General features: G+C 33.6%; 2 protein-coding genes and 1 pseudogene across 2 annotated transcripts; all 3 read right to left on the bottom strand.

Moving 5' to 3' along the window:
• Positions 1-365: 365 nt before the first annotated feature.
• On the bottom strand, positions 366-5,521 carry LOC142631582 (11-beta-hydroxysteroid dehydrogenase A-like). The gene is made up of 6 exons (XM_075805780.1): positions 5,232-5,521; positions 3,978-4,170; positions 2,035-2,111; positions 1,705-1,836; positions 1,447-1,575; positions 366-743 (listed from the first exon to the last, which is right to left on the bottom strand). The coding sequence occupies exons 1-6, from the start codon at positions 5,412-5,414 to the stop codon at positions 534-536; spliced, it is 924 nt and encodes a 307-aa protein (XP_075661895.1). The 5' UTR covers positions 5,415-5,521; the 3' UTR covers positions 366-533.
• A 2,220-nt stretch (positions 5,522-7,741) lies between these two features.
• LOC142633142 (11-beta-hydroxysteroid dehydrogenase A-like) lies at positions 7,742-22,101 on the bottom strand (annotated as a pseudogene).
• A 2,235-nt stretch (positions 22,102-24,336) lies between these two features.
• Positions 24,337-24,921, bottom strand: LOC142633072 (uncharacterized). Its single transcript, XM_075807347.1, has one exon. It carries the CDS (start codon positions 24,919-24,921, stop codon positions 24,337-24,339), a length of 585 nt encoding a protein of 194 aa, XP_075663462.1.
• Between the last annotated feature and the right edge of the window lie 1,904 nt (positions 24,922-26,825).

Genomic DNA, 26,825 nt, shown 5'->3' with positions numbered 1-26,825 from the left:
TCAAAACAAAATACTTTCCAAAAACAACTAAAATACTCAAAAATCTTTTTGTGTTTGATCAACATATGATTGAGCATGTGCAACACATTTAATCAAGTATAATCACACAATCAAGTATATGAATAAAAAGTTGTTTATATACTTTATTCCAAAATCCAAATAGAACAATTAAGTTTGAGGCATTTAGGGTGAAATGATATGGTTGGTATAGTATAACTGTCAACAACCAACAACTCATCTAATTTGGTGTGATGACTTCCAACAACGTTATGTACTTCATGCGCAGGTATTTATTTAATATATCAAAATGATATTTTAATTTTGAGCTGAAAATTTATACCCAAAAAAAGAAAAAGAAAAAGAAAAAGAAAAAGAAATTCTGGTCAGAACATAATCATAAATCTCTTTATATAGTACAATATAGTTTTTATTTGCACAAATAATAATAAAGCCTTCTAGATTCGGTCTAAACCATAGGGAGCTCTCCATTAATTCTGCTTAGAATTTATTGGCTTAAAACACTAATGTTTCAGCTAGCGGTCCTTGTTTTGATGAGTGCATGGGCGATTGACTAATATTGAGTGCATACACCACTCAAAAACTTCGGGACATAAGACCCTCATCCAAAATCCCACCCTCATCCAAGATGGCTTAGTCAAGTACATGTCTCCTTTGCAAGTGCTGTCCACAATTGCTTTGGCACACGTCTCTGTTGACTCAACTGGCATCCAAGGCATTTCAATCTAAAGCAAATAATCATTTTTGTTTTGAGAGACTAGAAGTTACATAATGGCTAAGTTATGAGTAGAAATTACATATAAGTTCTTCCCTCTTTATGCAACCAAAAAAAGGAAAAAGAAAAGAGAAAAAAGAAGAAGCTATGTTAGAAATATTATAAATTTTATTACATAAGTCTTATAAAAAAAAGTTATTAAGATATTTACTATAATATTATTTAAATGGTATCGATCATCTTCATCATCATATTCGTTTATCAGTATTTTAGAGAAAATTTGTAATTTTTAGCATTTTCAATTATATGTAGGATTATTACAAGGTAAGATTCTCGGTCAATATACAAGACTATGTAAAGTTTTGTAAAGTTTTGACATAAGACCCTTATGATAAGCGGGTAAAATTGCTTATCATAACCTCTTTTAAACCTTACAAAAATTGAAGTTTTGTAAATTGAATATAACATTTTTTATATTGTTGAAGTTACATTTAACCGTGATCTACTGCACAAGATTTAAATTCAATGTTCTCTGCTGATTGGACAAGACATGTTGCTGACGAAATGGTGTCTTGCCAGAATTGGGTGAAAATAGATGGTTTGGATTTTATAAAATGTAGAAGATCTGAATAATTTAAATGCAACTTAAAGTCTTAAACAGGATCGGTAAAGGATTAATTTTCAAGTTTCGTTTCTTTTAATTCTCAATATACCTTTGGTAAAAATTGGCCTTGCGTCATTTCTGACTCAGTTACTCCAGGAGTTACAATGGTAATTCCAATATCTGGACCAAACTCAGCTCTCAGCGACTCAAAAAAGCATATTTGGGCTGCCTTGCTTGCCTGAAGACATCATTGATTCATAAGTAAAAGAAAATCTCGAAGTGAGCAACTAGTAAGGCATGCCAAGGTCTTCTCAAAAAAATAAAATAAAATAAGGCATGCGAAGGAGGTTTTGTACGTAGTTCTTACACTGTAGAAGCTTAATCTCGGAGTACAGAGCCATGCTGCAGACGAAGAAATTACAACAATCTTTCCTTTGCTTTTTCTTAGGTGTGGAACTGCATAATGGGTGCTATACACTGAACCCCAGAAATTTATGTCCTAAATTGCATAAAACTGGAGTCTGTTAATGCAAGTATGAAACTCAAAACTTAACAAAAAAATTGGGATTATTATTATAGACGTGAATGAAAAAAAAAAAAAAAAGCATTGAAGAACGATGAACTATGCCATTTTTTTTCTTCACTGTAATTCAATGTGGTTACAGAAAGTTGGACAAGACATGTTGGTAGTTATTACCATAATGGAAGCAATGTCTGTTGAATCTTCAAAAAGGTCCACTCTTGATACTCCAGCGTTGTTCACCAAATGATCCACTATTGCATAAACCAGTCAAATTGAATTTGTACATTCCAAAATATTTCCACGAATGGTAGTATCATTTTTTTCATAACTTATACTTCCCAAAATATTTATTGTTCCAGAAAAGCATCGTAAAACAAACTAGTAGTTGAAAATTGTGACTTCAAGTCAGGGCCAGCTCAACCTATGGGCCATTTAGGCCACCGCCTAAGGCCCCACTTGTAAGAGGGCCCCCAATAGTGATACTATATTATATAATATTGCTTTCTCATATGGAAAAAAAAAAAAGAAAAAGAAAAAAGAAGAAGCAACGTTTATCAGCTGAAATGACATGAAGGCTATTCACATCATTGCATCCAAATATCCTCTGATCAAACCTTTATACCACATTTCATTAAGAAAACCCATGTTTATTACTTGAAATGTAGGGAGGGAGAGAAAGAGAGACACTGCTTTTCTTTGATTTTCTCAATATACAAGTAACAAAATGCAAAAGAAAAGATTACAAAAAACATAAAAAAAGAAGAAGATACAAATAAGAAAAGGCAGAACAGAAATTAGAAAGAAGAAAAAAAAAACACTCACTCTCTCCATCTTGATTCTTAAAAAGCCACTCTTTTTAGTTGGGTTACTCTGTTACTCATCAATTGGTGTTAGCAATAGACTTGGTGTGTTCACAGATCTTCATTTCAGGTTTGTTTTTGTTCTCTTCCTTTGCCTCTTTCATCTTCTTCATGGTTTGCTACTGGGTTTTTTTTTTTGAAAAAGAATTTGCTGCTGGGTTTTTTTTGAAGACGGTTCTCTTTACTCTTTTTTGTTTGTTCTTTTAAAGTTTGACTCTTTAGATTTCTCTAGAACTAGAAGGCTATCTAATGGTCCGAATGGACCCACTTAAAGAGTTAAAGTATTGATATGATTCTAGACTTCTCTAGCCTTACACCTTTTTTTTTTTTTTAAAGAAATCAAATCCAGTGAAAGTGATCTAGTTCTACACATTTTTTTAAAGTATTGATCATCTAGTGATCCTATCATCCTAGTACTACACTTTTTTTTATTTTTTTTTAAGAAATCAAATTTAGTGGGATGGAGCCATGGAGGGATAGCGGCCTGGTCTTAGTCTTAGTGGATCAAGTTGAGTTCTACACATTTTGCTAAAAAAAGAAAGGTTTACTGCTACACCAAAAGAAGAAGAAGAAGTATTAATAACAAAATTATAAAATTAGAATAATTTACTTTGTATTAATATTAATATTAATTTTTTTGTGTAGGTTTAAAGTGTAAAGTGGTCATATTAAGTAAAGCTGCAATTGTGCTTTTAATAAACCAGGTTCTATTGTTTTAAACAATAAATTTATATTATTCTAGTTAAATTGTAACTTTTTTTATTATAAATTGTGTTTCATTTATTCATAAATATTTTTTAATTACAAATGTCTACTAGTTAGTAATATTATGTAATATGTTTACAAAATATTACTAACTATATCTATTACAATTGCTTCCACAAAAAGAAGTTTTTCAAAATTAAAATTAATAAATTTCTATTTAAGATCAACTATGTCATAAGAAAGATGAATTAAATTAGCTATATTATCAATTGAAAAGAAAATGTTAGCGGAAATTGAATGCAAAAATTTAATTAGTAATTTTGCCTCTCAAAAAGCAAGAAAAATAAATTTTAATTGAAAAAAATATGAATTTATAATTAAATATAATTAAAGGTCCCATATAAAGCTTTCGCCTAGGGCCCCCAAATTTGTTGAGCCGGCCCTGCTTCAAGTCATGATTTTAGTTGCTTAATTTTAGGGTATGAATAAAACTATGTAAAACAATTTGTCTGCAACAAATTAATCCAAAGCAAAAATACACGATACACTTACAGCGCCCAAAGTGGTTCATCGTCTCATCAATAAAATGCTTACATTCTTCATCCTTGGAAACATCTGCACGTATCACAATAACCTCTGGAGACCCTAGTTCTTGTGCTTTATTTGCGACTATTTGAAGACGATTCTCTCTTCTTGCAACAAGGGCTAAAATAGCACCTCTCCTAGCATACTCATAAGCAATATGCTACAAATTCACATAATAATATAGTAAATTAACTATTGTTTGTTATTGTGGTATCCATTATGATTATAACTACTTATTTTTAAATGTGCTAATATCCACAATTCTCTTATGAATATAAATAAAATGTCAAATCTAAAGGCCTGTTTGGTTTAGAGAAGTTTTGAGTGATATGATCTAAAACTTATAACTGAGTTATCAAAACACAAGGGACCTACAAATTTTTTTTTGTTTGGTTTGATTTTCACATTATATTTCCATCACTCAAAACTCACAATTAGAGTGATGGAAACACAAAACAAGAATATGATGTTTTCAAAAACTGAGTTACATAACTTAGTGGCACTTTTGTAAAATTTTGAACTTTGTGGAGTCCATAGCTTTTGTGTTTTCAACTCCACCGGCTTCTCCTTTTCTTTTTTTTTTCCTTTTTTTGCTTTTCTCTGCTTCTCTTTCTTCTTCATACTCACTCCACCACCAACAACTTTTTTGTCTCTACTTCTTCTTTATTTCTTCTTCATACCCACTCCACCACTAACAACATTTTTTTCTTCTTCTTCATCAGACCCACTCCACCACCAACCGGGGGGGGAGGGGGGGGGTTTTCCTCCTCTTCTTCTTGGTTTTGTCTTTCTTTCTTTTCTTCTTTTTCTTTCTTTCTTTCTTCTTCAGACCCACTCACCATGTTCATCCATGCATAAATTTATACCCAGAAACAGAAACTCACTCCTCATTTTCATGATTTTGGTCTTCGATCTAAGCATTCCTAGCTTTGGATTTGGGTTTTTTTTTTTTTTTTTGTGTGTGTGTGTGTGTTTGTGGGTTTGAGTTATAACTTAGATTTGAAACCAAACACAAATTTTAGAGATATTCGAGTTATAGTGGAAATAGAGTTATGATTTATGAGTTTTGAGATATGGGTTATGAGCAAACCAAACGGACCTTAAAACATTTAGAAATGAGCATTTCTAAGAACCCGAATTATATAATATCAGTACATAATATAAAAGGCAGTCAATATCTACAAAGATTAAGAGGTGTGAGATTGATAATTTATTACAAACCTCGCCAATTCCTGAAGATGCTCCAGTGATGAGTACAACTTTGTTAGCCACGTTCTCACTGCGTATATTTCTTTTTAAGGAAAACAGATACTTGAGAAAAAGAAATGGTGGTAATAAGAAAAGGATGGCAGTTAAAGTTAAGGGAAGAAGTACAATGTCCAATAACTTTTGAAGCAAATCCATAACAGAGAGAGAGAGAGAGAGAGAGAGAGAGAGCAATTGAATATATGATGATAGTCTATAAGTCTATAGTATGAGGTTTTTTTTTTTTTTTGGCGATACATACAGTGCGCCAAATTAACTATAAGACAAACAGGGGACATCAGTGATTCAAAGATTCAAACGTATACGTTTGAATCTTTGAATCACTGATGTCCCCTGTTTGTCTTATAGTTAATTTGGAGCACTGTCCGACTCCATAGTAAGGCAATCGCATGTTGTGAAGGGTTCAGTATCGTTGATTCGCAAATTGCAAGCACAAAAATCTAAATCCCACCGCATAAATCAAACTCCTATAAGAAAAATGGTTGGAATTTCGGATAGAATGAAGCGATCAGTGGCCCCATCATTAAGTCATTACCAATGATCAGAGTAGTTTCCTATTATCCTATCAATATTATAGTTTGCTGTGAATCAAAATCCATTATTGCTTTTTTGTTATCCTTCCATTACACAAAAGTACAAAACCCAATGATCAATATTGAAATTACAATAGGGGCAGTTGAAACACTTCCAATCTTGCCAATCTTGCTTGACCTAAGGGCAATCTCTTTTCTTTTCAAATTTGATCACCACTTGCAAGGGCGGAGCCATAAAATTTTTATTTCGAAGGTTGAGTTCGAGTTGCGGTACTAAATACTACAACTAATTCATTGGTGCAGATAAACTCCTAAACTTAGGCAAAAATTATGTTTGATGACGAATTGACAATCTTTCGTAGAATAAAAATTATTTTTTTAATACCAAATTTAATAGGGAAATAAGAATCTTCATTTTCAATATAAATTACAAAATTATCAACTAAATTGAATAAAAAAATTCAATTAAACTAATGAAGTCTTCAAAGGCGTGAATAATTCAAAACTTTAATAGATTCAACAACACATTTTATAATATAAAAAATGAATTTGATAGAAACAAAATACCTTCTCTATAACTACTAGACTAAATAGAAAATTCGCTTTTTAAGAGCATTACTGGACTAACTCATATATATTATTGGGAGCCATCTCCTATTTTATAGAATAATGTTATTAAAATATTATATATATGTATATGTGTGTGTGTGTGTGTGTGTCTATATATATATATATAGAAATTTTCAAATTTTTGGGGGATGGGGCCTTGGCCCCAACTCATGGATACAACAAATTTTACAATAAAAAAAATTGAGAAAAAAAAATACCTTCTCTCTAATTACTAAACTAATTGGACATTTCTTTTCTTAAGAGTACCATTAGACTAACTCATATATTAGTGGGGGCCAGCTCCTATTTTGTAGGCTAAATTATTAAAATGTTAAATATTTATATATAATATAGAGAAATTTTCAACAAATTTGAGAAGGCAATGTATGTAGCTCCGCCCATGACCACTGGTAGGATATTCGGAGGCAGTGACCGGCTGGGAAGAGAGGCAAGGGCTGGTAAGTGTGTGTGTGTACGTGTAGGCTGGTAAGTGTGTGTGTGTACGTGTAGGCTGAGGTGTGCGTGTGAGACTTATGGTTATGAGTGTTTAAGAAAAAGACAAAACTTAAATATAGTTATTTAAGTGCTATACCATAAATTTCTTTTAATTGAGTTAATTACATGACAACTCAACCCACCAAACCAAAAATGAAAACTTTGCATAATGGTAACGTGCCATGTATGCACCTATTCATATTATCTTTTTTTGAGTGAGTTTCAACCTATGACGTCCGTTCTTGATGATAACTTTTTATTATTAGACCAAGACACCAATCATTTTTATGTGTAGATTCATATTATCTTTTTTTGAGTGAGTTTCAATCTATTCTGTCCGCTACTAATAATAACTCTTTATTATGAGACCAAGACATCAACCAGTTTTTGGTATAAACGGGGATTGAAACTTAGATCTCTTATTTAACCATTAGATACTTTACCAGTTGAGCTAACTAGAACCCACTATTCATATTATCTTGTTTGTACCTAACTCTTTTTTATGCGTTGAATCCAGGATTATTAGTTATCTTTAAGTCAAGCATAATCAATAACCCTTCGCAAACCAATTTCTTTTACATATTTATAGAGATCGTTTGTATATGTATGAGAAATAGGCATCGATAATATACATGTAATTTAGAGTTCTTACAAACACTCTTTGTTCTTTCCCTTTCTCTGTTAATCTTAAGGGGCAATAAAAACAAAACAAGTGGGGTACTACACACAAGTTACACAACCTATAAGCAAGCAGATGATAAAATACACACAAATAAAGAGATTGATTTCACTAGATTCAACCTCTTAGAACATAAAACAACCTTCATTTTAGTCAATCTTGATCTCAGGGTTGTCGATTGTAGATGGATAAATAATATTTTTGGCACCCAAGAGATCCAATATATTCTTGCTAGGTACTTCCTTGTGTGAAGTCCCTAGTTTATTGATATACATCAATCGATAACACCATTCGATCACCTTAGGAAAAAACACCTTCCAAAAATAGGTGACCCTGAACCAAGCTGGCTCTGTCAAGTACCTCTCTCCCTTGCAAGCACTATTTACTATTGCCTTTTGATAGGCCAAAAACGTATTGACCTTTTGTGATGGATTAATTGATTAATTAGCCAAGTTTAATTAATTAATCAAATTAACATGCAAAATACGTGATAACATAAACAAATCACCAAATAACTAAATATGCAGTGGAAATTAAATGACACGGTGATTTGTTTACGAATGGGTAAAACCTACATGGCAAAAACCCCCACTAGGTGATTTTAAGGTCACTACTCCCAAGAATTCACTATTATCACAACAAGTAATTACAAGTAAAAGAATCCTAGTACCTTATACCAACCTACAGTTGAACCCTTACCCCAATGCCCAATTGGACTTTTTCTGTTGTGACAATTTCTCCTTATATTGCACGGCTCCCAGTATGTGACTGACCAAAAGATGCATGGATCCCAATACGCGACTTGATCACCAACTTGAGAAGGATGTTGACTGCAAAGTTCTTCTGTTCATCACACGATGAAGGTCATGGAGTTGCTTGATTACGAAACCCTACGATGTACAAACACAGCAATTTCTTCAAGAGAAATAAGAACTAGGGCAAACTAGGTTTCCGGTCACACTTTTCTTCACACTTGTGGACTTGTGCCCTTGTGCAATTGTGCCACCTGTAACAGCTCTTAAAATAATCCTTATATATGTTTAGGGTTATGAGAAAAGAAAGCCCAAACATACATTCACGGATTGGATGAAAATCAGCTTTGAAAAACTGAACTTCATAAATCTCGACAGATACCCTATCTATCGAGCAGCTGTCGAGCCTTGGGCTGAAACAGCTCTTTTTAAACCTCGATAGATACTAGTTGTCGAGGTTTAATGAATAACACTTCTTCACTTGATTCTTGGACGGACTTGCAAGGCTTTAACACTTGAACTTGAAACCTTGTTTCTTAAAACATTAAACACATCCTAGATCTACCCAATTACAAGTAAAGTGTGTTTTATCAAAGGATTAGTTAATTACATAAAATATTGACATATGTTCCTAACATGAATCACATATGTCCTAACACCTTTGCACGCCCTCATACTGTCCTAACAGGTATCATACTTACTTGTACCTACTCATAAAGCATTGCCAATTAATTAGAAGACATGGTATAGATAAAGCATTGAGCACATCTAGAAACCTACACCAAGATTTGGGTTAGGTTCAATATACTCCTAGTGTAATATTTGTCAATATTACTTTATTTTGAATGATGTATTTTGACACGTACAATATTGGATTAATTACATTGCCTTTTATACTCTTAATGTAAGAAAATATAAAGATGACCAGGTTTTAATTTCTCTTTCCTCCATAAAATGTTAAAAAAAATTATATATTTTAAAACAATATACATAACATATAAGTTTATTGTTCGAATTGTAAATAACTTTCGATTAACATAAAATTTGGGCAAAAGGATGGGTTAAGAACAATAAAAAAGTATAATGCTGAGTGTAGGGGTATTGGGCCCAGTAATTTATGAAGGATGGCCCAACGAAGTCTTTTGGGCTAGAAACCCAAGTCCGAAGACATCAAAATGATCTTGGAGTATCTAAATGTCCAAATACGTCCGAGGAGTAGATATGTCCTCGGATTGTTAAGCCGAGGACATAGGAAGAGAAGTTTAGTGTCCTGGGGTTATGTTATAAAGAATCCTACAACTATAGGAATACACAGTACACGTGGAGGACAATAGAAAGAGCGGTGGAATATCTAAAGTAAAGCTGCTACCACCGCCCATACATTAAAAGCTCTGTAATTGATACGCTAACTGTATAAATGGAAGGATGGGGCGTGAGCATGAAGTTTGGAAACTTGGTCCCTGACCCCAACGGGCTTTAGGGAAGTATTGATGGGACAAGTATCCGAAATGAGCATTACAACCAGGAGGTGGAGGATGATGAAGGGGAGAAAAAAGAAGTATAAATGAAGGAGAAGTCCTACGAAGAAGGGAGAGGCTTTTTCAGGAAGAAAAAGAGCCAATAGTAGATGATAATCAATATTTGTATCCAAATTCAAGGAGATACTATTATAAACTATCCTCGGATTTCGTCCGAGGAGGAATTCTCAGTCTTACTTTTGCAAACAACTCTTTAATTTGTCCCATTGGGCCCAAAGCCCGTCCTTTCCCTAATTTTCTAAACCATCCTTGGAATCTAGATTACAAACCCATCCTCTACAAATTTATTGTAAAGAAAGGCCTTTCAAGCCCATCTCCCTCCAGTCATAGTTTGGGAATTTGAATTGTGTCCTTAAACTGAGATTTAGAAAATACTAGTCCATAGTTATCAAGAAGTGTAATATTTATAATTAAAAAAAAAAAAAAACTACATAGATATAATTTAATTTGTCATGTCACCTAAGAAGGGTATGCTAATTATGTGACATGGTGAGAAGGGAATAACTAATAAGCCAATAACTTACATCTCTCAAGTCTCGATCAACTTCCCTTTTGCCTTCCTTCAATATTGTTAGGACATATGTGAATCATGTTAGGAACATATGTCATTTAGAATTGGCTAATCCTTTGACAAAACGCACTTTACTTATAATTGGGTAGATCTAGGATGTGTTAAATACTTCAAGGAACAAGAATTTAATTACAAGTATTAAGCCATGCGAATCTATCCAAGAAACAAGTGAAGAAGTGTTGAATTTTAAAGCTCGACAGATAGCATCTATCGAGGTTTAAAAGGAATCTTCAGCTCGATGCTCAACAACTGCTCGATAGATAACCTATCTATCGAGATTTACGAAAATTAGTTTTTCAGATCTGATTTCACACATATTCGAGTATACTTGTTTAGACTTTCTTTTCTCACAGCCCTAAACATATATAAGGATTATTTTAAGGGTCGTTTCAGCTGATGTGATGCAAAAGTTTTGTTCAAGCATATTGTGACCAGAGACATATGCCCTAGTTCATCTTTCTCTTGAAGAAGCTACTACGTTTGTATGCCGTAGGATTTTGTAACCAAGGAACTTTGTGATCTTCATCGTGTTAATGAACTAAAAAACTTTGCAGCCAACATCCTTCTTAAGTTAGGGTGTAAACCGCATACTAGGATCCGTGCATCGATTGGTTAGTCGTGTACTAGGAGTTGTGCATTGAAATGAGAGATTGTCACTACAAAACAAGTCCAATTGGGTATTAGGGTGAAGGTTCAACTGTAGGTTGGTATAAGGTACTAGGATTCCTTTACTTGTAACCGCTTATTGTGATAATAGTGGATTCTCGAGAGTGGTAACCTTAAAATCACTCGGTGGGGTTTTGCTTTGAAGAGTGGTAACTTAATTGATTAAGTTACCAAAGGGATTAATACATTCTTGGCCAATCAAGTGGTATCAGAGCAGGCACACTCTGATTAGGGTTATCTTTGTTGTGCGATCCATTGACCCATGTTGTCATGGTTGCAACCGGCGTGAAAAGATCTTTGATTTCAAATACATCTTGTTTTTCTATCCTCTACTTGATTGAGTGTATTATAAAATGCAAGTTTAAAAGTTATTTGAAATCTATCATGATGATTATTGGAAAAGATGTTAGCATGATAAAGAAGAAACTAGACTGTCTCAGAATGAAAATGTGTAGAAAAGTTCGTTTGAGAAGAGTGAAAGTTAAAAGCTTTGTTCATAAATGGCAGATGAGAGAAAACACCACCATTCCCACTGATTTTTCATCTAAGAATGAGGTGTGCTTCATGATGAAGCCTGCATTTAAGGTTATGGACACACGTTTGTGGTACCTTGATAGCGGCTGCTCAAGACACATGACTAGAGACCGATCTCTCTTTAAGGTTTTAGAGTCTAAGAAAGGTTGTAATGTCACTTTCGGTGATGGGAGAAAATCACAGATTAAAGGAAAGGGAACCATCTCTCTACTTAAACTGCCAGAAATTGCAAATGTGCTCTATGTAGAAGGTCTAAGAGTGAACTTGTTGAGCATAAGTCAGATATGTGATCAAGACTTTTTGGTACTGTTCTCAAAAGGGAAATGCCTTGTGTTGAATGAATCTGGAAAGATACTCATAAGTGGTGTTCGCACTTTAGACAATTGTTATGGTTTGGTCTCTAATGCTGATATTGTCTACAATAGCATTCGTTCGCCAAATGAAGATCTATGGCACCAAAGGATAGGACATGCTAGTTACAAACATCTTTCAATTGTATCTAAGCATGAATCAGTTGTGGGGATGCCAAAGCTCAGTAGAGTGAAAAATTTTGTGTATGGACCATGCCAACTTAAGAAATAGACGAAAGCTAAACATTCGGGTACTCAGACATCCACTATATCTAGACCATTGGAGCTACTACATCTGGATCTCATAGGTCCAACTAGAACCGAGTTTCTTGGTGGAAAGAGATATATCATGGTTGTGGTAGATGACTTCACTAGGTACACTTGGGTCATTCTTTTAAGATCCAATTCAGATGCTCCTGAGCACATTGAAGCCTTGTGCACAAGATTGCAAAATGAGAAGAGCTTAAAGATTGATCGAATTCGAAGTGATCACGGTAAAGAATTTGAGAACTCGTACATGGAGTCCTTTTGCATTAGATTAGGTATATCTCAAGAATTTTCTGCTCCTATTCCTCCTCAGCAGAATGGTGTAGTAGAAAGAAAGAACATGGTTATTCAGAAGATGGCTAGAGTCATGTTGCATAACAAGGATGTGGCTAGAAACTTGTGGGGAGAAGCCGTCAACACTGCATGTCAAACGGTTAACAAGGTGTATTTCAAACCCGTTACCAAGAAAACTCCCTATGAGCTTTGGAAGGGAAGGAAGCGAAATGTTAATTATTTCAGAATCTTTGGAAGTACTTGTTTCATTATCAAGGATAGAGCTAATGTGGGAAAATTTGACTCCCAAAGCAATGATGGAATATTTTTGAGATACTCCTCTACAAGCAAGGCTTATCAGGTATACAACAAGAGAACCAAAAAGGTGATGGAAACTGTCAATGTTGTTATTGATGAAGCTTCAGAGTCTGGTTCTGAGAAAATTAGTGAGGAAATCCCCAAAGAAATTCTTCGTCTCGAGCCTAAGGATGTTCAAAAAATTGTCGATCAATAACCCATATCTCCAAGTACTCCCGGCACTCCAAGTGTTGTAGAAGGATTAACAGACATACCTAACTCCCCTGATTCTGAATATCATGAAGAGAAAGGACCTTCCTCTAGGATTAAGTTGAATCATCCTCCTAAAGTTATTGTTGGAAACATGAATGAACTTACACTAACGAAGCGTACAGTTGATAAATGTGTTACTAACTTTGTGTCATATTCTTGTTATTTGTCACAGGTTGAACCCACCAAGGTTAAGGAAGCTCTTCAGAGTGAAAGCTAGGTTGAGGCTATGCATGATGAACTGATTCAGTTTCAAAGGAATGATGTCTGGACTCTAGTACCTAGACTGAAAGGTGAGCACATCATTAGCACAAAGTGAATATTCTGCAATAAGACTAATGAGGAGGGTAATGTGATCTGCAACAAGGCTCATCTTGTGGCTCAAGGATACTCTCAAATGAAAGGAATGGAATATGATGAGACATTTGCTCCTGTAGCCCGCATGGAGTCCATTAGAATTCCCCTAGCCTTGCCATGTCATTTGAAGTTCAAGCTTTATCAAATGGGTATAAAGACTACTTTCTTGAATGGGTTCCTTAAAGAAGATGTCTATGTAGCTCAACCAAAAGGATTCATTGATCCACACTTTCTGGATCATGTGTTGTACCTCAAGAAGGCACTCTATGATTTAAAGCAAGCCCCCAGAACTTGGTGTGATTGGCTCACAAAATACTTGATCTCACATGGTTTCACAAGAGGAAAAGCTGATCAAACTCTCTTCATCAAAAGGGAAGACGACGAGTTAATAGTTGCTCAAGTCTATGTTGATGATATCATCTTTGGGTCAGCAAAGGATGAACTTGCTCATGGTTTCTCCAAACTCATGCAGGTCGAGTTTGAGATGAGCATGATTAGAGAGTTGAATAACTTCCTTGGGTTGCAAATTCGTCAGCAAGAGTCAGGTATATTCAGATCTCAACCTAAATATGCTAAAAATCTTGTGAAAAAGTTTAGTTTAGAATCTGCTAGTTCTATTAGAACCCCTATGAGCCCAAATGTTAAACTCATTGTTGATTTGTTGGGAAAAGTGTTGATATGTCTCTCTATAGAAGCATGATAGGTAGTCTTCTTTACCTTACCTACTAGTAGACCTAACATTAGTTATAGTGCAGGAGTGTGTGCTAGATATCAGGTCAATCCTAAAGAGTCCCATATAATTGCTTTGAAAAGAACCATAAAGTATGTCAAAACCACTGCCGATTTTGATGTGTGGTATAGCAAGGACATAAATGATTTCTTAGCTGGGTATTTTGATGCAGACTAGGCTGGGAATGCTGATGATAGAAAGAATACTTCGGGGGGTTGTTTTATGTGGGTAATAATCTTGTCTCCTAGATGAGCAAAAAGCAAAATTCCATCTCATTATCTATTACAGAGGCTAAATACATTGCTGCCTGTAGCTGTTGCACCCAACTTCTATGGATGTAAAAACTCCTCTTTGATTATGGTATTCACGAAGAACATCTTACTATCTATTGTGACAATACCAGTGCCATCAAAATCTCTAAAAATCTTGTTCAACATTCTTGAACTAAACACATAGAGATTCGACATCACTTCATTCTTGAGCTTGTTGAAGATGGTACTCTTAGTCTTGAGTCATTCACGCTGATGATCAGAAGGTTCATTTGTTCACCAAATCTCTTGATAGCAAACAGTTTGAATTCCTTCACCAAAACACTGGTGTTATCTCCATGAATTGATCTCCTCTTCTCCTCCTCATTTCTCATGCATTTGCATCTAGTTTTATGCTTTGCTTGGTTTAACATGTTTTTGTTTGTTTGTTTGTTTGTTTTCAGTTTTGCTATATTTTTTTTTTCATAAAAGTAAAAAAAAAAAAAAAAATTAGAAAAAAAAAAAACAGTGTGTGTTTTGTGTACATTGGTATTTGTGTACTTTGGATGGTCACTAAAACAAAAGTTTTCTAAATTTTGTATCTTTTGTAGCTTAAATGAACATCTCTATGCACAACTAAGTAAGTAAGCTTTGTGGCTCATGTTTGTGATGAGTAAGATTAAGTAATTTTTTGTACTTAACACTCATATCACACTTTTTGACGGGAATGACTAGAAAATCTTAAGAGCAAGGCATAAATAACTATCTTACCACTGTTGTCCACCAATTATGAAATGACATCTATATGTTTCGGCATAGCAAAAGTGCAATGTCAAAAACTTAACATCATTGGGTATTTCTTTTCTCTCTCATATATGCCCATGCATGGTTTGCTTAAAAAAAATATGCAAAGAAAATTAAAAGCAAAAAGAATCAATATGCTTTATATATGATTGCTAGGAGATGTGGAAGTTATAGGATGTACCTTGAAAGTAATAGTCCCCATCAAGCAATTATGATCGTGTGTGAGTTAAATTGATTTGCTCATATCTCAAATCGTCATAACATGTAGACACTTATGCAATCTTGCGATGTTTTTCACACACAACATGCAATATTCTTTACTACTTTTGATACATGTGCAGGTACAATGTGATTTGGCCATCACAAGGAAATATGTATTAATGTATACTCACTAAACTGTCTTAACTTGTTTTTAAAATATAAAATTGGTTAGATTTGTTGTGTGTGTGTGTGTGTGTGTGTGTGTGTTTTGGATCTAAATGCTTGTCATTTTTCTTATCGAGAAATGTTTTTGAGAGCTTAAAATGTTGATTGGATCTTTGGTTGAGTAGCATGCTTGATTGCATTCATGTCTGTATTTTTCTATTCTTTGAAAAACTTTTTTTGGGCAATCTCAACGGCTTCTTGATACCTCTCGACAGTTAGGTTATCTATCGAGCTCCTGATCTTCCTTTCTCGACAAATATTATCTCAATTTCGATCCATCGAAGTTTCTAAGAATTTGTCTCTCGACTGCTTCTCGATCCATCAAGAAAGTTTCTGTCTTCTCAATAGCTGCTTGATAGCTTCTTGATCCATCGAGGTCACTTTGTTGTGAACACCTCTCAATAGTTCTTCGACAACTCCATCCATCAAGAATTAAAGCCCGACACCTCTCAATACCCTTCGTTCCATCGAGATTCGTGCTTTTCTATATATAGCCTCAACGCAATTTTTCTCGATCTCTCTCAATTGTTTCTGACCTTTCACCTCCCCAAACACTTTTGTCTCACTCTAAACTTCTTCCCCACTCAATCTTCGGCCTCAAAAGTGATTTCATCCTCTGGTATGATCTTCCTTCTTACATTTATCATGCATTTCATCTCTTTTGACCTAACTTTTGGGGTTTTTGAAAAAAATTTGGGGTTTTATAAAATTGATAAGGTTTTTGCAAAATTTTGGGTTGGATTTTGCTTAAATGATCATATATGCTCATGCATTGCATCACATTTGCATTTTAACACTTTTTCACGCATTATATATATGTGTTCTATATGTTGAAATCATGTGTGCTGGTAGGATTAGATTGGGCTGAGCTCATGATGTTTTTGTTGTTGCATGTCACATGTTCATGCATTTTTCATGCATACGTACCTTTATTTCTCTATCTTATTGATATTGATTGTGTTGGTACTCTTCTGCTTCTCTCTCTCTCTCTCTCTCTCTCTCTCTCTCTCTCAGTTAGTTTGCTCCTGCCACCTAAGCATAAGTCTACTTCGTCTTGAAAACCTTTTTGTTTTGGGGCATCTTCTTCTGATTCTGCCCCTTCTCATGTTGAATTCCGTGATGACAAAGCCCGTAAGGACTTTTCAGAGAACTTTTCTTAACGCAGCATTCATTCGGAATGCCAAGTCATTCTTTCGAACTTTTTCGATACTGACCTTCCCACTGTCATCTACAATAGGGGTTGGGAGTCCCTTTGTGACATCCCGATCACTTGTCCCTTCGTGATCATACAGGAGTTTTACATCATATGCACAAATTTGATTACACCATACCTCATTTCTCTACTCTTATTAGAGGTACGCCTATTGTAGTCACCTCGGATCTTATATTTGAGGTGCTACACATTCAGAGGGTAGAGCATTCTAATTACCTCGGCTGCCGTTGTTTGAAGATTGTGTCTAAAGACAAACTCATGTCTCTATTCTATGGATACCTTCTTCATGGGGTGGATGTCAAAACACCTCATGCCCTCCCTTTGCTAAAGGTTCGAGGTTCCTGAATATGGTGATGACATTTGTTTTACATCTCTGTCTCACTATAATTCTATTATTGAGCCTCGTGCTCACTTTTTGTTGTCCTTCCTTAAGAGGCTTACCATTGACTTTCCCTTTCACTTCATACTCTCCCATATAGATGTTTATAAAGATACGGCGGCCCGTGATAAGCTTGCCTTTCCTTCTGCTATCATGAGGATCCTTCGCCACTTCTTTGTCTCTTATCCCGCGTCAGACCACTTCTTTGTCATATGTGCCATTAATGCGGTAACTGTTAGACAAAGCAAGGCCCAGTTTCAAAGCGACCACAGACTGAGACGGCGACTCCTCCGGCTTCTTTAGCTTCATCCACATCCATTCCTTCTTCTTCTGCGGCTAATGTGACCCTTAAGGCGGTCATGGTGTAGCTTTAGCCCATGGATGCTCGTCTTGACACTCCCAGATGAGTTTTGTCAAGTGAACACCCGTGTCGATCGTATTGCACAACGACAAGCTCGCCTTGGTGGCTTCGTTAAGTCTCCCTCTCCTTCTCCAGAGGCTTCTGAGGATGAGGACGATGATGGTGACTCCGATGGTGGTGATGCTGATGAGAATGAGGCTTCTAGCTCTTCCGGTGACAAGGAGATGACTGTTTCTTAGTGACTTACCCTCTATCATTCGTGACAAAAATAGAGAGTAGTTTTGGAAATGAGAGTAGTCGTGTACTTAAGAGGAGAGTTAGTATATGAGATATTTTTGTTAGGGAGAGTGTTTTTGTTTATGAGGGATGTAGTGAAGATTTTTTGTATCTTTTCTTTTCTTTCTTTTTAGATACATTGCTCTTACATTGTGATAGAAAACCTTGTACTCTTATTGATATATATATATATATATATATATATATATATATATATATATATATATATATTGAGGTTGTTATTTCAGTTTCACCTATCTCTTCATGTGTTGTTTATTTTATCTCTTTATGCACATGCTTCTTATTGATTGTATGCAATCTTTTATTTATGTTTCACACTAAGATGCCGTGATAAGTTTTGTTTAAAGTATTTTAGAAATACAGGTTGTCAAAGTCTTTTTTGCCATGAACTCACTTCATGCAAAATTTTTCAAGAGTTTGTGTTAGGATAGATTTTATTGTATTCAACAAGTGAGTATGAGTTGAGTGATTTATGACTTCTCTCATATATTCATTTTTTTGTTGTGGTTTTGTCATGGATTGCCAAAGGGGGAGATTGTTAGGACATATGTGAATCATGTTAGGAACAAATGTCATGAACATATGTCATTTAGAAATTGTCTAATCCTTTGACAAGATGCACTTTACTGGTAATTAGGTAAATCTAAGATGTGTTAAATACTTCAAGGAACAAAAGTTCAAGTCCAAGTATTGAAGCCATGCAAATCTGTCCAAAAAACACGAGAAGAAGTGCTGAATTTTAAAGCTCGACGGCATCTATCAAGGTTTAAAAGAGATCTTTACCTCAATGCTCGACAGCTACTTGATAGATAACCTATTTATCGAGATTTACGAAAATCAGTTTTTCAAATCTAATTTCACATATATTCAAGTATACATGTTTAAGCTTTCTTTTCTCACAATCTTAAACATATATAAGGATCATTTTAAGGACCGTCTAAGCTGATAAAACTTGATGCAAAGATTTTGTTCAAGCATATTGTAACCGGAGACATATGCCCTAGTTCATATTTCTCTTGAAGAAGCTATTGTATTTGTACGCCGTAGGATTTTGTAACCAAGGAGTTTCGTGATCTTTATCGTGTTGATGAACTGAAGAACTTTGTAGCCAACATCCTTCTCAAGTTGGTGTGTAAGCCGCGCATTGAGATTTGCATATCGATTAGTTAGTCACGTATTGGGAGCGGTGCATTGAAAGGAGAGATTGTCACTACAGAACAAGTCCAATTGGGTATTGGGGTAAGGGTTCAACTGTAGGTTGGTATAAGGTACTGGGATTCCTTTACTTGTAATAGCATGTTGTCATAATAGCAAATTCTAGGGAATGGTGACCTTAAAATCACCCGATGAGATTTTTTCCTTGGAAGTTTTCCCCATTTATAAACAAATCACCATGTCAAATTTATTTTTCGCTGCATATAACTTAGTTGGTGATTTGTTTGTACTACCATGCTTATTGCATGTAATTGAATCTAATTAATTTCACTTGGCTAAATTAATTGATTAAGTTACCAAATGGGTCAATACATTATTGGCCTATCAAATAAGAACTTGCCTTGGGTTATTTCAGACTCTATGAACCTAAGTGCCACAATTGTGATTTTGATCTCAGGTCCAACCTCAACTCGCAATGTCTCGAAGAAGCTTACTATTGCTACACTGCTTGCCTCTACATCATATACATCATTTCACTTACTTTGTAGAAACTCATCCTAGGTGTAGGCAACCATGAAGATGAAGCAAGGACTATTATCTTGCCTCTACTTTCTCTGAGGTGTGGAAGTGCAAAACGGGTGGTATATATTGAGCCCCAAAAGTTTATATCCTGCGAGGAAAAAAATATTAGACATCTCAACTCTGTATTAGATTAGACTTTGATGTCTTACATTAATTAATTCCTCTTTTCTTTTGGTTTTTTTACAAACTCTTTGTTGTCTACTTGTACGAGTCACTTGGTTTAAAAGTAAAAACCCTACCATAAGAAACTGACAAATGACACTAATAAGTCATGGTATTGTATCAGTCGATCATACCTATAGTTGGTATTGTATCAATCGATCATACTTATAGTTGTGAAAAATTTTGTATCTTAATATTACTAGACATATAACATGCTTGGACAGGACAATTGATTTTTTTTTTCTTTTAACAATTTTTTGGTAAATTATGCATAATAATCGTCAATTACAATTACAGTTTTAAAGTCGGTGATATCAGTTGCATCTTTAAACAAGCAAGCCGAAGCAATCCCAGCATTATTCACCAGATGATCCACTGCATCAAAGAATCATCATGCAACAAACTTATAATACAAATAAAAATCCTCTATGTTAATGTTTATGCTTTATTCTATACTCCACTAATTACGACCTTAAAATACTATTTTAAAACACATGCAATAAATAAATCAAATTAAGTTAGGCGAAAATGGGCAAATGCCTATTTCACGCAAAAAAAAAAAGGGCAAATGCCCATTTCCCAAACTAATTAGGAAAATACCCCTCTTTTGAAACTCGATTTTCTCAAAATCGAGTTTCAAAAAAAAAAAAAATTTGGAGCCCTATAGTGGCATTTTAAGAAGCCTTTAGTGGCGTTTTAAGGACTTATAGCGGCGCTTTGTAACTCGAGCTCCATGAACTCGAGTTCTATGCAAGTTTTTCTCTTTTTTTTTTACCTATAACTCGAGTTCATGGAGCTCGAGTTACAAAATGCCCCTATAAGCTCCTTAAAACGCCACTATAGGGCTTAACTTGATTTTGAGAAAATTGAGTTTCAAAAGAATGATATTTCCCTAATTAGTTTGAAAAATGGGGCATAATGTTGTTTTTTTTGCGCGAAAAGGGCATTTGCCCATTTTGACCAATTAAGTTGATAAGCTTAATTAACCATTTGGGCTTACATCTGCCAAAGTGAGATCATGGTTTCATCAACAATTCGCTTACAGTCCTCAACCTTGGATACATCTGCAATAATTATAAGAACATCAGGGGAGCCATATTCTCGAGCTTGATCAGCCACTTCTTGGAGAGCGTTTTCCATTCGGCCCCTCCGGGCAATAAGGGCTAGTAAAGCCCCTCTCCTAGCATATTCATAAGCTACATGCTGTAGTGTAAATAAACCAATAATTTTATTAAAAAAATTAATGAAGGAAAAAATCAATATTATATATATCAAATAAATTAAACGTTCTATATAGCTGAGAAAAAAAAAGTATTTCAATGTATGCAAAATGAATGAAAAGAAACAAATCTTGAATCATTAAATTTGTGTTCCTAAATCTGAATGAAAAGAACATCAACTTTACGTTATCATTATCCCAAAATACTAATTTGCTCTTTATCATTAAGTTAATCATCAACCTCAAGCTAATTACATCAGTATTTTAATACAGTAATTAATTTGCTCTTTATTATTAAGTTAAGCTACCGTTAGTTTCTTTTTAGTGTAGACAAATCGATCAATTCTACAATAAGTATTTTTAATTATACGAAGAAATTAATTTTCTATTTATTATTCCATCGAAGATACAAAATTATTTATTTTTTGTGTAAAAAAGATTCCATCTTATATTTTATTATAGGATAAGAGACTTTATCATTTTGAATTTCCTAAAATCCACGCGTGTCGCCTCACAATTGTATAATTCTGATCAATATTTGTAGTTTATTACTATGGGTATTAATTATTAGGGTAATTCTATCCTGAAATTATATTTATCCATTTTGAAATAATTAATTAGAGTTTATCACATCACCAACTTTTAAAAATTGACTAATATAATTTTCACATCTATTTAAATTACTAATAATACTACGAAATTTAATTCACTCCTTTCAAAATAGATTAATAAGATTTTAAAAACCCCATAGTAAAATAACCCAACAACGTTATAATAAACTTTTGAAAAAAAAAAAAAAAAAAAACAAGAAAGCAAAATCCATGTTCTACCACAGCTATTTTCAAGATGCACTTGGCTTATTATTACATCGCCAATGCCTGAGGAAGCACCCGTTATGAGCACGACTTTTCCAGACAAACTTTCGCTGAAAACAGAGCTTAAGGTGGAGAGAAAGAGCTTGTAAAAGTAGGTTGGTGGTAAGAGAATACAGATGGAGAAGAAGGTGAATGGAGGAGCTACTATGTTCAGGAACTTGTTAATAAGATCCATTGCTCTTGCTTTGTTAAAACTAAAAGAGTAGAAAGAGAGAGAAACAGACGTACTTAATTTGATGTGAAGGTGTAAACCATTTGCACTTTTATAGCATATGCTAAGAGTAAAGCTCTAGAAGATGGTGGAGATCGAGTAAAAAGGTATAGTGACACCATTGCATGGCATGGTTACGACACGTAGTTGAAAAGATAACCATGACTTTTGCCACTTCTTTTTTATTTTTCATTTTTTGAATATATATATATATATTTGCTCAATAATTTTGGTTCCTTAGAAGGTAGTATTTTTTTCTTAAATAAATGGGAAGGAGATTTTTTTTTCTTTGATATTTTTTTTTGGATAGGTTTTCTTTGATAGTTTTAACATAAGATGTTCGTTTTAGGATTATTTTTTATCATCAAACTAATATATTAATTGATTTTTGGTATAAATAAGAGATCAAACATCAGATCTCTTATTTGGTTTAAAGAAAGTTTACTAATGAAGCTAATTGAAACTCATCAGAAAAAAGAAATTTGAACCCTTTGCAGTGTTTTCTTTTATATATATATGACTCGGAAAAACAGTTCAGTTAATGGAGCCTTTAATTTACAGAGGTTTACAATCTAATATACAATATGAACGATAATAGATTAGTACAACACTATAATATAGCCAAAGTAGGACAATACAATGAATTCAAGTATTCAGAAAAATAAATTACCTTTTTCTAAATTAAAAAATTCAGGAAATTTAAAAAAAAATATCAAGTAGGATATATATATATATATATATTTTTTGTTGATATATAATTTTTTTTTTCATTTTAAATATCAAGAAATATATATTAACCAATTAAGTTGTAAGACTCTTAATTATTAATATATTCTAATAATAAATAATAAAATAGTCCTCGGTCTTCTTTTCCACTTTTTGTTTCTGATTTTTTTTAGTTGGAAATTTTTTCTTCTCTTCGTTGTCAATTTTTTGCCGCTTTAAAATCAGTGGAATTTGTGTTCATGTTAAGACTCACAATATGGTACATTACATGGTGGTGGGGGAGAAAAAATTACAATAAACAATATATACTAAAAAAGAAATTAGTGAAATGGGATATTGAACGCAAAGGCGTCGATAGCTTTTCATTTTGCCCTAAATGCGAATTTGATATTCTGGATGCAACTTTTTTTCTTTTAAATTTGTAACATTTTTGTTTATATATAATTTTTTAAAGTATCATTCTTTTCTTTTAGAGAGTTTCAATCTATGAAATCCGCTTTTGATAATAGCTCTTTATTAGTAGACTAAGACCCCAATCAGTTTTTGGTGTAGATGGGAATTGAACATTAGATCTCTTATACAACCATCAAAGATTTTACCAGTTAAGCTAACTGAAATCCACAAATATCATTCTTTTTAACCATACTTCAACCAATTTTTACCAAATAAGCCAATCAGCATATAAGTTACTTTTTCCCGTTAATATATATATATATATATATATATATATATATATATATATATTTATATATATATATATATATATATTTATAAAAGGGACTTTTCTTTACAGGACCTATCATGTGAACTATACTTTAAACAATTTTTAACCAGGAGTAATCTAACTATCAGGATTTTTTTATAAATAAGAAAATTGAACAGAATAAGAGGTATTAATGGGCATACATAAGTCATTTATTAATAGGTTATTTTAAGAATGTTTTAATATTATTTTTATAAAAAATATAAAAATACCGTCAAAAAAGTTAATTTCCTTCTCCTTTTCTCATAATTTAAATATTATATATATATATTCTAAACTAAAGCTCTTAGGTCATTTATTAACCTTTTTCCTTTACTTTTAAGTACATAACTAGAAGTTAATTAATTCTCTTCCAAACTGGAAGTCATTGACAAGAGATCTTGTCTATTTGCATAATAGACTTAGTGATCACAAATAACAAGGTACGTTCATCTTAAAACTATAGCTAGAATACATAGCAAGTATGTCATTCTCCCTTACAGTACAATGTTTAGCTTCTTTGGCCTTAAATATTCAAGTAACTCTTTCACGAGCAAAAATCCTTCACTCTTTAGAGTTGTTCCATTTTTACTCCACCAAATACAATATGCCATGTATGGGTCGACGTAACTAATTTTCTTTTCTTTCAAACTTTGGCATAAAAAAACAAGTGGTGTGTGACAGCAGTTGGTGGAACACCCACATTGGGACAAAGGTTTTTTTATTCCTATCTCATTCTTTATTCACTACTAAATAGGAGAAGACTATCTTCAAGCTGCCTTTGCTTATTGACCCTTGCGATGAAATCATCAGCCCTTTTGCTCAACTCCTCAGCAGGAAAAGCAAAGTCATTGTTCCCATCCAAATCGTCGTTTTCTTCAGCCAATCCTATCTCTTTAATGTCCTCTCCATTTTCACCAATCCTCTTCAACACATTTTCTTCAACATATTTCACTGTCGTTGTTCCCTCTGCCTTGACTTCAATGGTTGAAGGACTCTGAAGGCTCCGACTGATGTTAATATACTCATCACAGGCTGAAGAAGGGTCTGAAACAAAGATTTTAGATTCTCCTATAAGGACACCAACAATTAGATTGCCTAATATGAACATAAACTTGTAGCTAGAGAAAACCGAACCGATTTTGGGGAGAGACACAAAGAGAAAGACCTTCATGGAAGAAGATAGAGAGGGAAACCAAAAAGGGCTAGAACAAAATAAACTACAAGTTATTGCTGTCAAAGAATAGAGCAATAGATTGTCTAGAAGTTGGTTGCCCTTGTATTTCTTGATGGCTCTGATATTTTGTGTCTTGATAGGAACCATTGTGGAGTAGTAGCTAAGTCTACAAGAGAAATTAACTGGGGTTTTAAGGTGGGTTTAGAGGTGAGTCTTCTACTTGGTGAAAGGCTGAACATGGAGCATCACAAAGGAAGGATTATATAGTGTGGGAAAGGAAATCAGTTTGGGCATATAGGATTCTTCACATGCTTACTTTTTTTCTATGTTGTATGAAATGCCTTTTGGTAAAGCTATGGGTGTTTGAGAGATTTATCAGTGTTTATTGGGTACCTTTTTTTTTAGGGTTCTGCTTTCCACTACTTGAAGGTTTTGATTCCTTTATTGTTACTTATTCCAGAACACTATAAAGGTCACAAGTGTTTACATTTTTTTTCTTCTTGTTCTTATATATATTTATATTAAAAGGTGAATATGCTGTTTTAAAATATCAGTTTTATAGGTGATATTGAGAGAACTAGGTATTGTTTACTACATGAGCACTAAAACTATGTATCATTTTATATTGTGCTGATAAGCACATAGCTTGGTGCAACTCAGCTTTAGAGCAAAAATAGCTGATTACAAATCACATGGTATATTGAGGACATGAAATTTATATGATGATAATCATTACTAGGTGAAAATGATACATTCATTTGGTGAGAGAAGTGGCAATGTGGCATATTACATATACCACAATATTAAAGATGAATTCCACTTAAAAAGTATTTATATCTTCTTTTACTTTATGTGGTCCTCAATGGAATTGTGGCTGGTTGGTTAAAGAAGTTGCTTAGCTTTTCCATACATAATTCATAACTAAAAGGAAAGATTATTGAGTGGAAAGAAAAAAAGAAAAAAAGAAAAAAAGAAAAGTGAAGCTAAATAAGAGACATGAGAAGTTGGGTTTAAAGTCATTGTCAGAAAAGAAACTTTGGAGCTATGGTTTAGTTGACCCCAAATTTATTGTTTAGTTTGGAACTGTTATATACAGCTCCAAACTAATTAAGTTGCATCTTTTTAAAAGACGCCACTTTAAAGTAATATACTAGATAATCCTTTTTATAATTTCAGATTTTGCAAATCATTCAATTATGGTGGTAGTATACCATAAGCACAATAATTTTGTACAAACACGTCCTACATTTGTTTGCAATAAAGTGATAAAACCGGACAGGAAGTACTGAATTATTGATGCAAATATGCAATGAGATAGCGATAAGAAGGAGAACAAGACTATCTCAAAAGATAAGGAGAACGAGTCTATCTCAACCCAAAAAAAAAAAAAAGCGCCTTAATGCTAGAAGAAAACCTTGAATACACAAGGCCATTAAAAGAAAAGAAAACATTTTTAAAATTAATTAATTAATTAATTACTAAACTTGATGCCAATGGGCTACAAGCCTACAACCACTAACATATTTAGAAAAACATTAAGGAAATTATAGGACGGTCAAGAAAGAAACCCTAATTTGTGTAAGGCATAAAATCAAGCTAAAAAAAAAATTACTACAAACCCGAAAAAGACATTATTCCAGGATTAAACGAACGTTTTAAAAAAAAAACCAAAAAAAAACCCATAAATAGTGTATTATTAAATTGGAGGCCTAAATGAAGGAATTTTAATGAAAAGCGGCACAAGTCACAACCTTAAGATCATGAATTTTAATCCTCACATCAATTTCATTTCGATTGTTAATTTTTACAAAATTTTGCATTATGGAAGATTTCTAGTTGTACCTTTTTACTTTCTATATCGTTGCAACTTAAGATTCTCTGCTCAAGGAAAACTTGAACTGCGCATTTTACATCAAATAACAAATAGTAAGTCATCAACAAAACTGCTTTAAAATGCAATTCCACACTTAATTATGTAGGGAAGCAAGCAAGTGATTAATATCATCTTCCATTTGATCAAAATTTATTTAATATAAGCGATCTGAAATGTT

Source organism: Castanea sativa, chromosome 4 (assembly GCF_040712315.1).
Source record: "Castanea sativa cultivar Marrone di Chiusa Pesio chromosome 4, ASM4071231v1".
In the NCBI taxonomy this organism is placed as follows: domain Eukaryota; kingdom Viridiplantae; phylum Streptophyta; class Magnoliopsida; order Fagales; family Fagaceae; genus Castanea; species Castanea sativa.
The sequence above is the reverse complement of the archived record's forward strand: the minus strand, read 5'-3'. Positions and strand labels throughout refer to the sequence as shown.

Coding starts and splice junctions, on each gene's coding strand:
- LOC142631582 (XM_075805780.1), bottom strand. CDS start 5,414: ATGGATTTGCTTCAAAAGTTATTGGACATTGTACTTCTTCCCTTAACT. Junction 4,171..5,231: donor CATCTTCAGGAATTGGCGAG/GTTTGTAATAAA, acceptor GTGAATTTGTAG/CATATTGCTTATGAGTATGC. Junction 1,837..2,034: donor CAGACATTGCTTCCATTATG/GTAATAACTACC, acceptor TATGCAATTTAG/GACATAAATTTCTGGGGTTC.
- LOC142633072 (XM_075807347.1), bottom strand. CDS start 24,921: ATGGTTCCTATCAAGACACAAAATATCAGAGCCATCAAGAAATACAAG.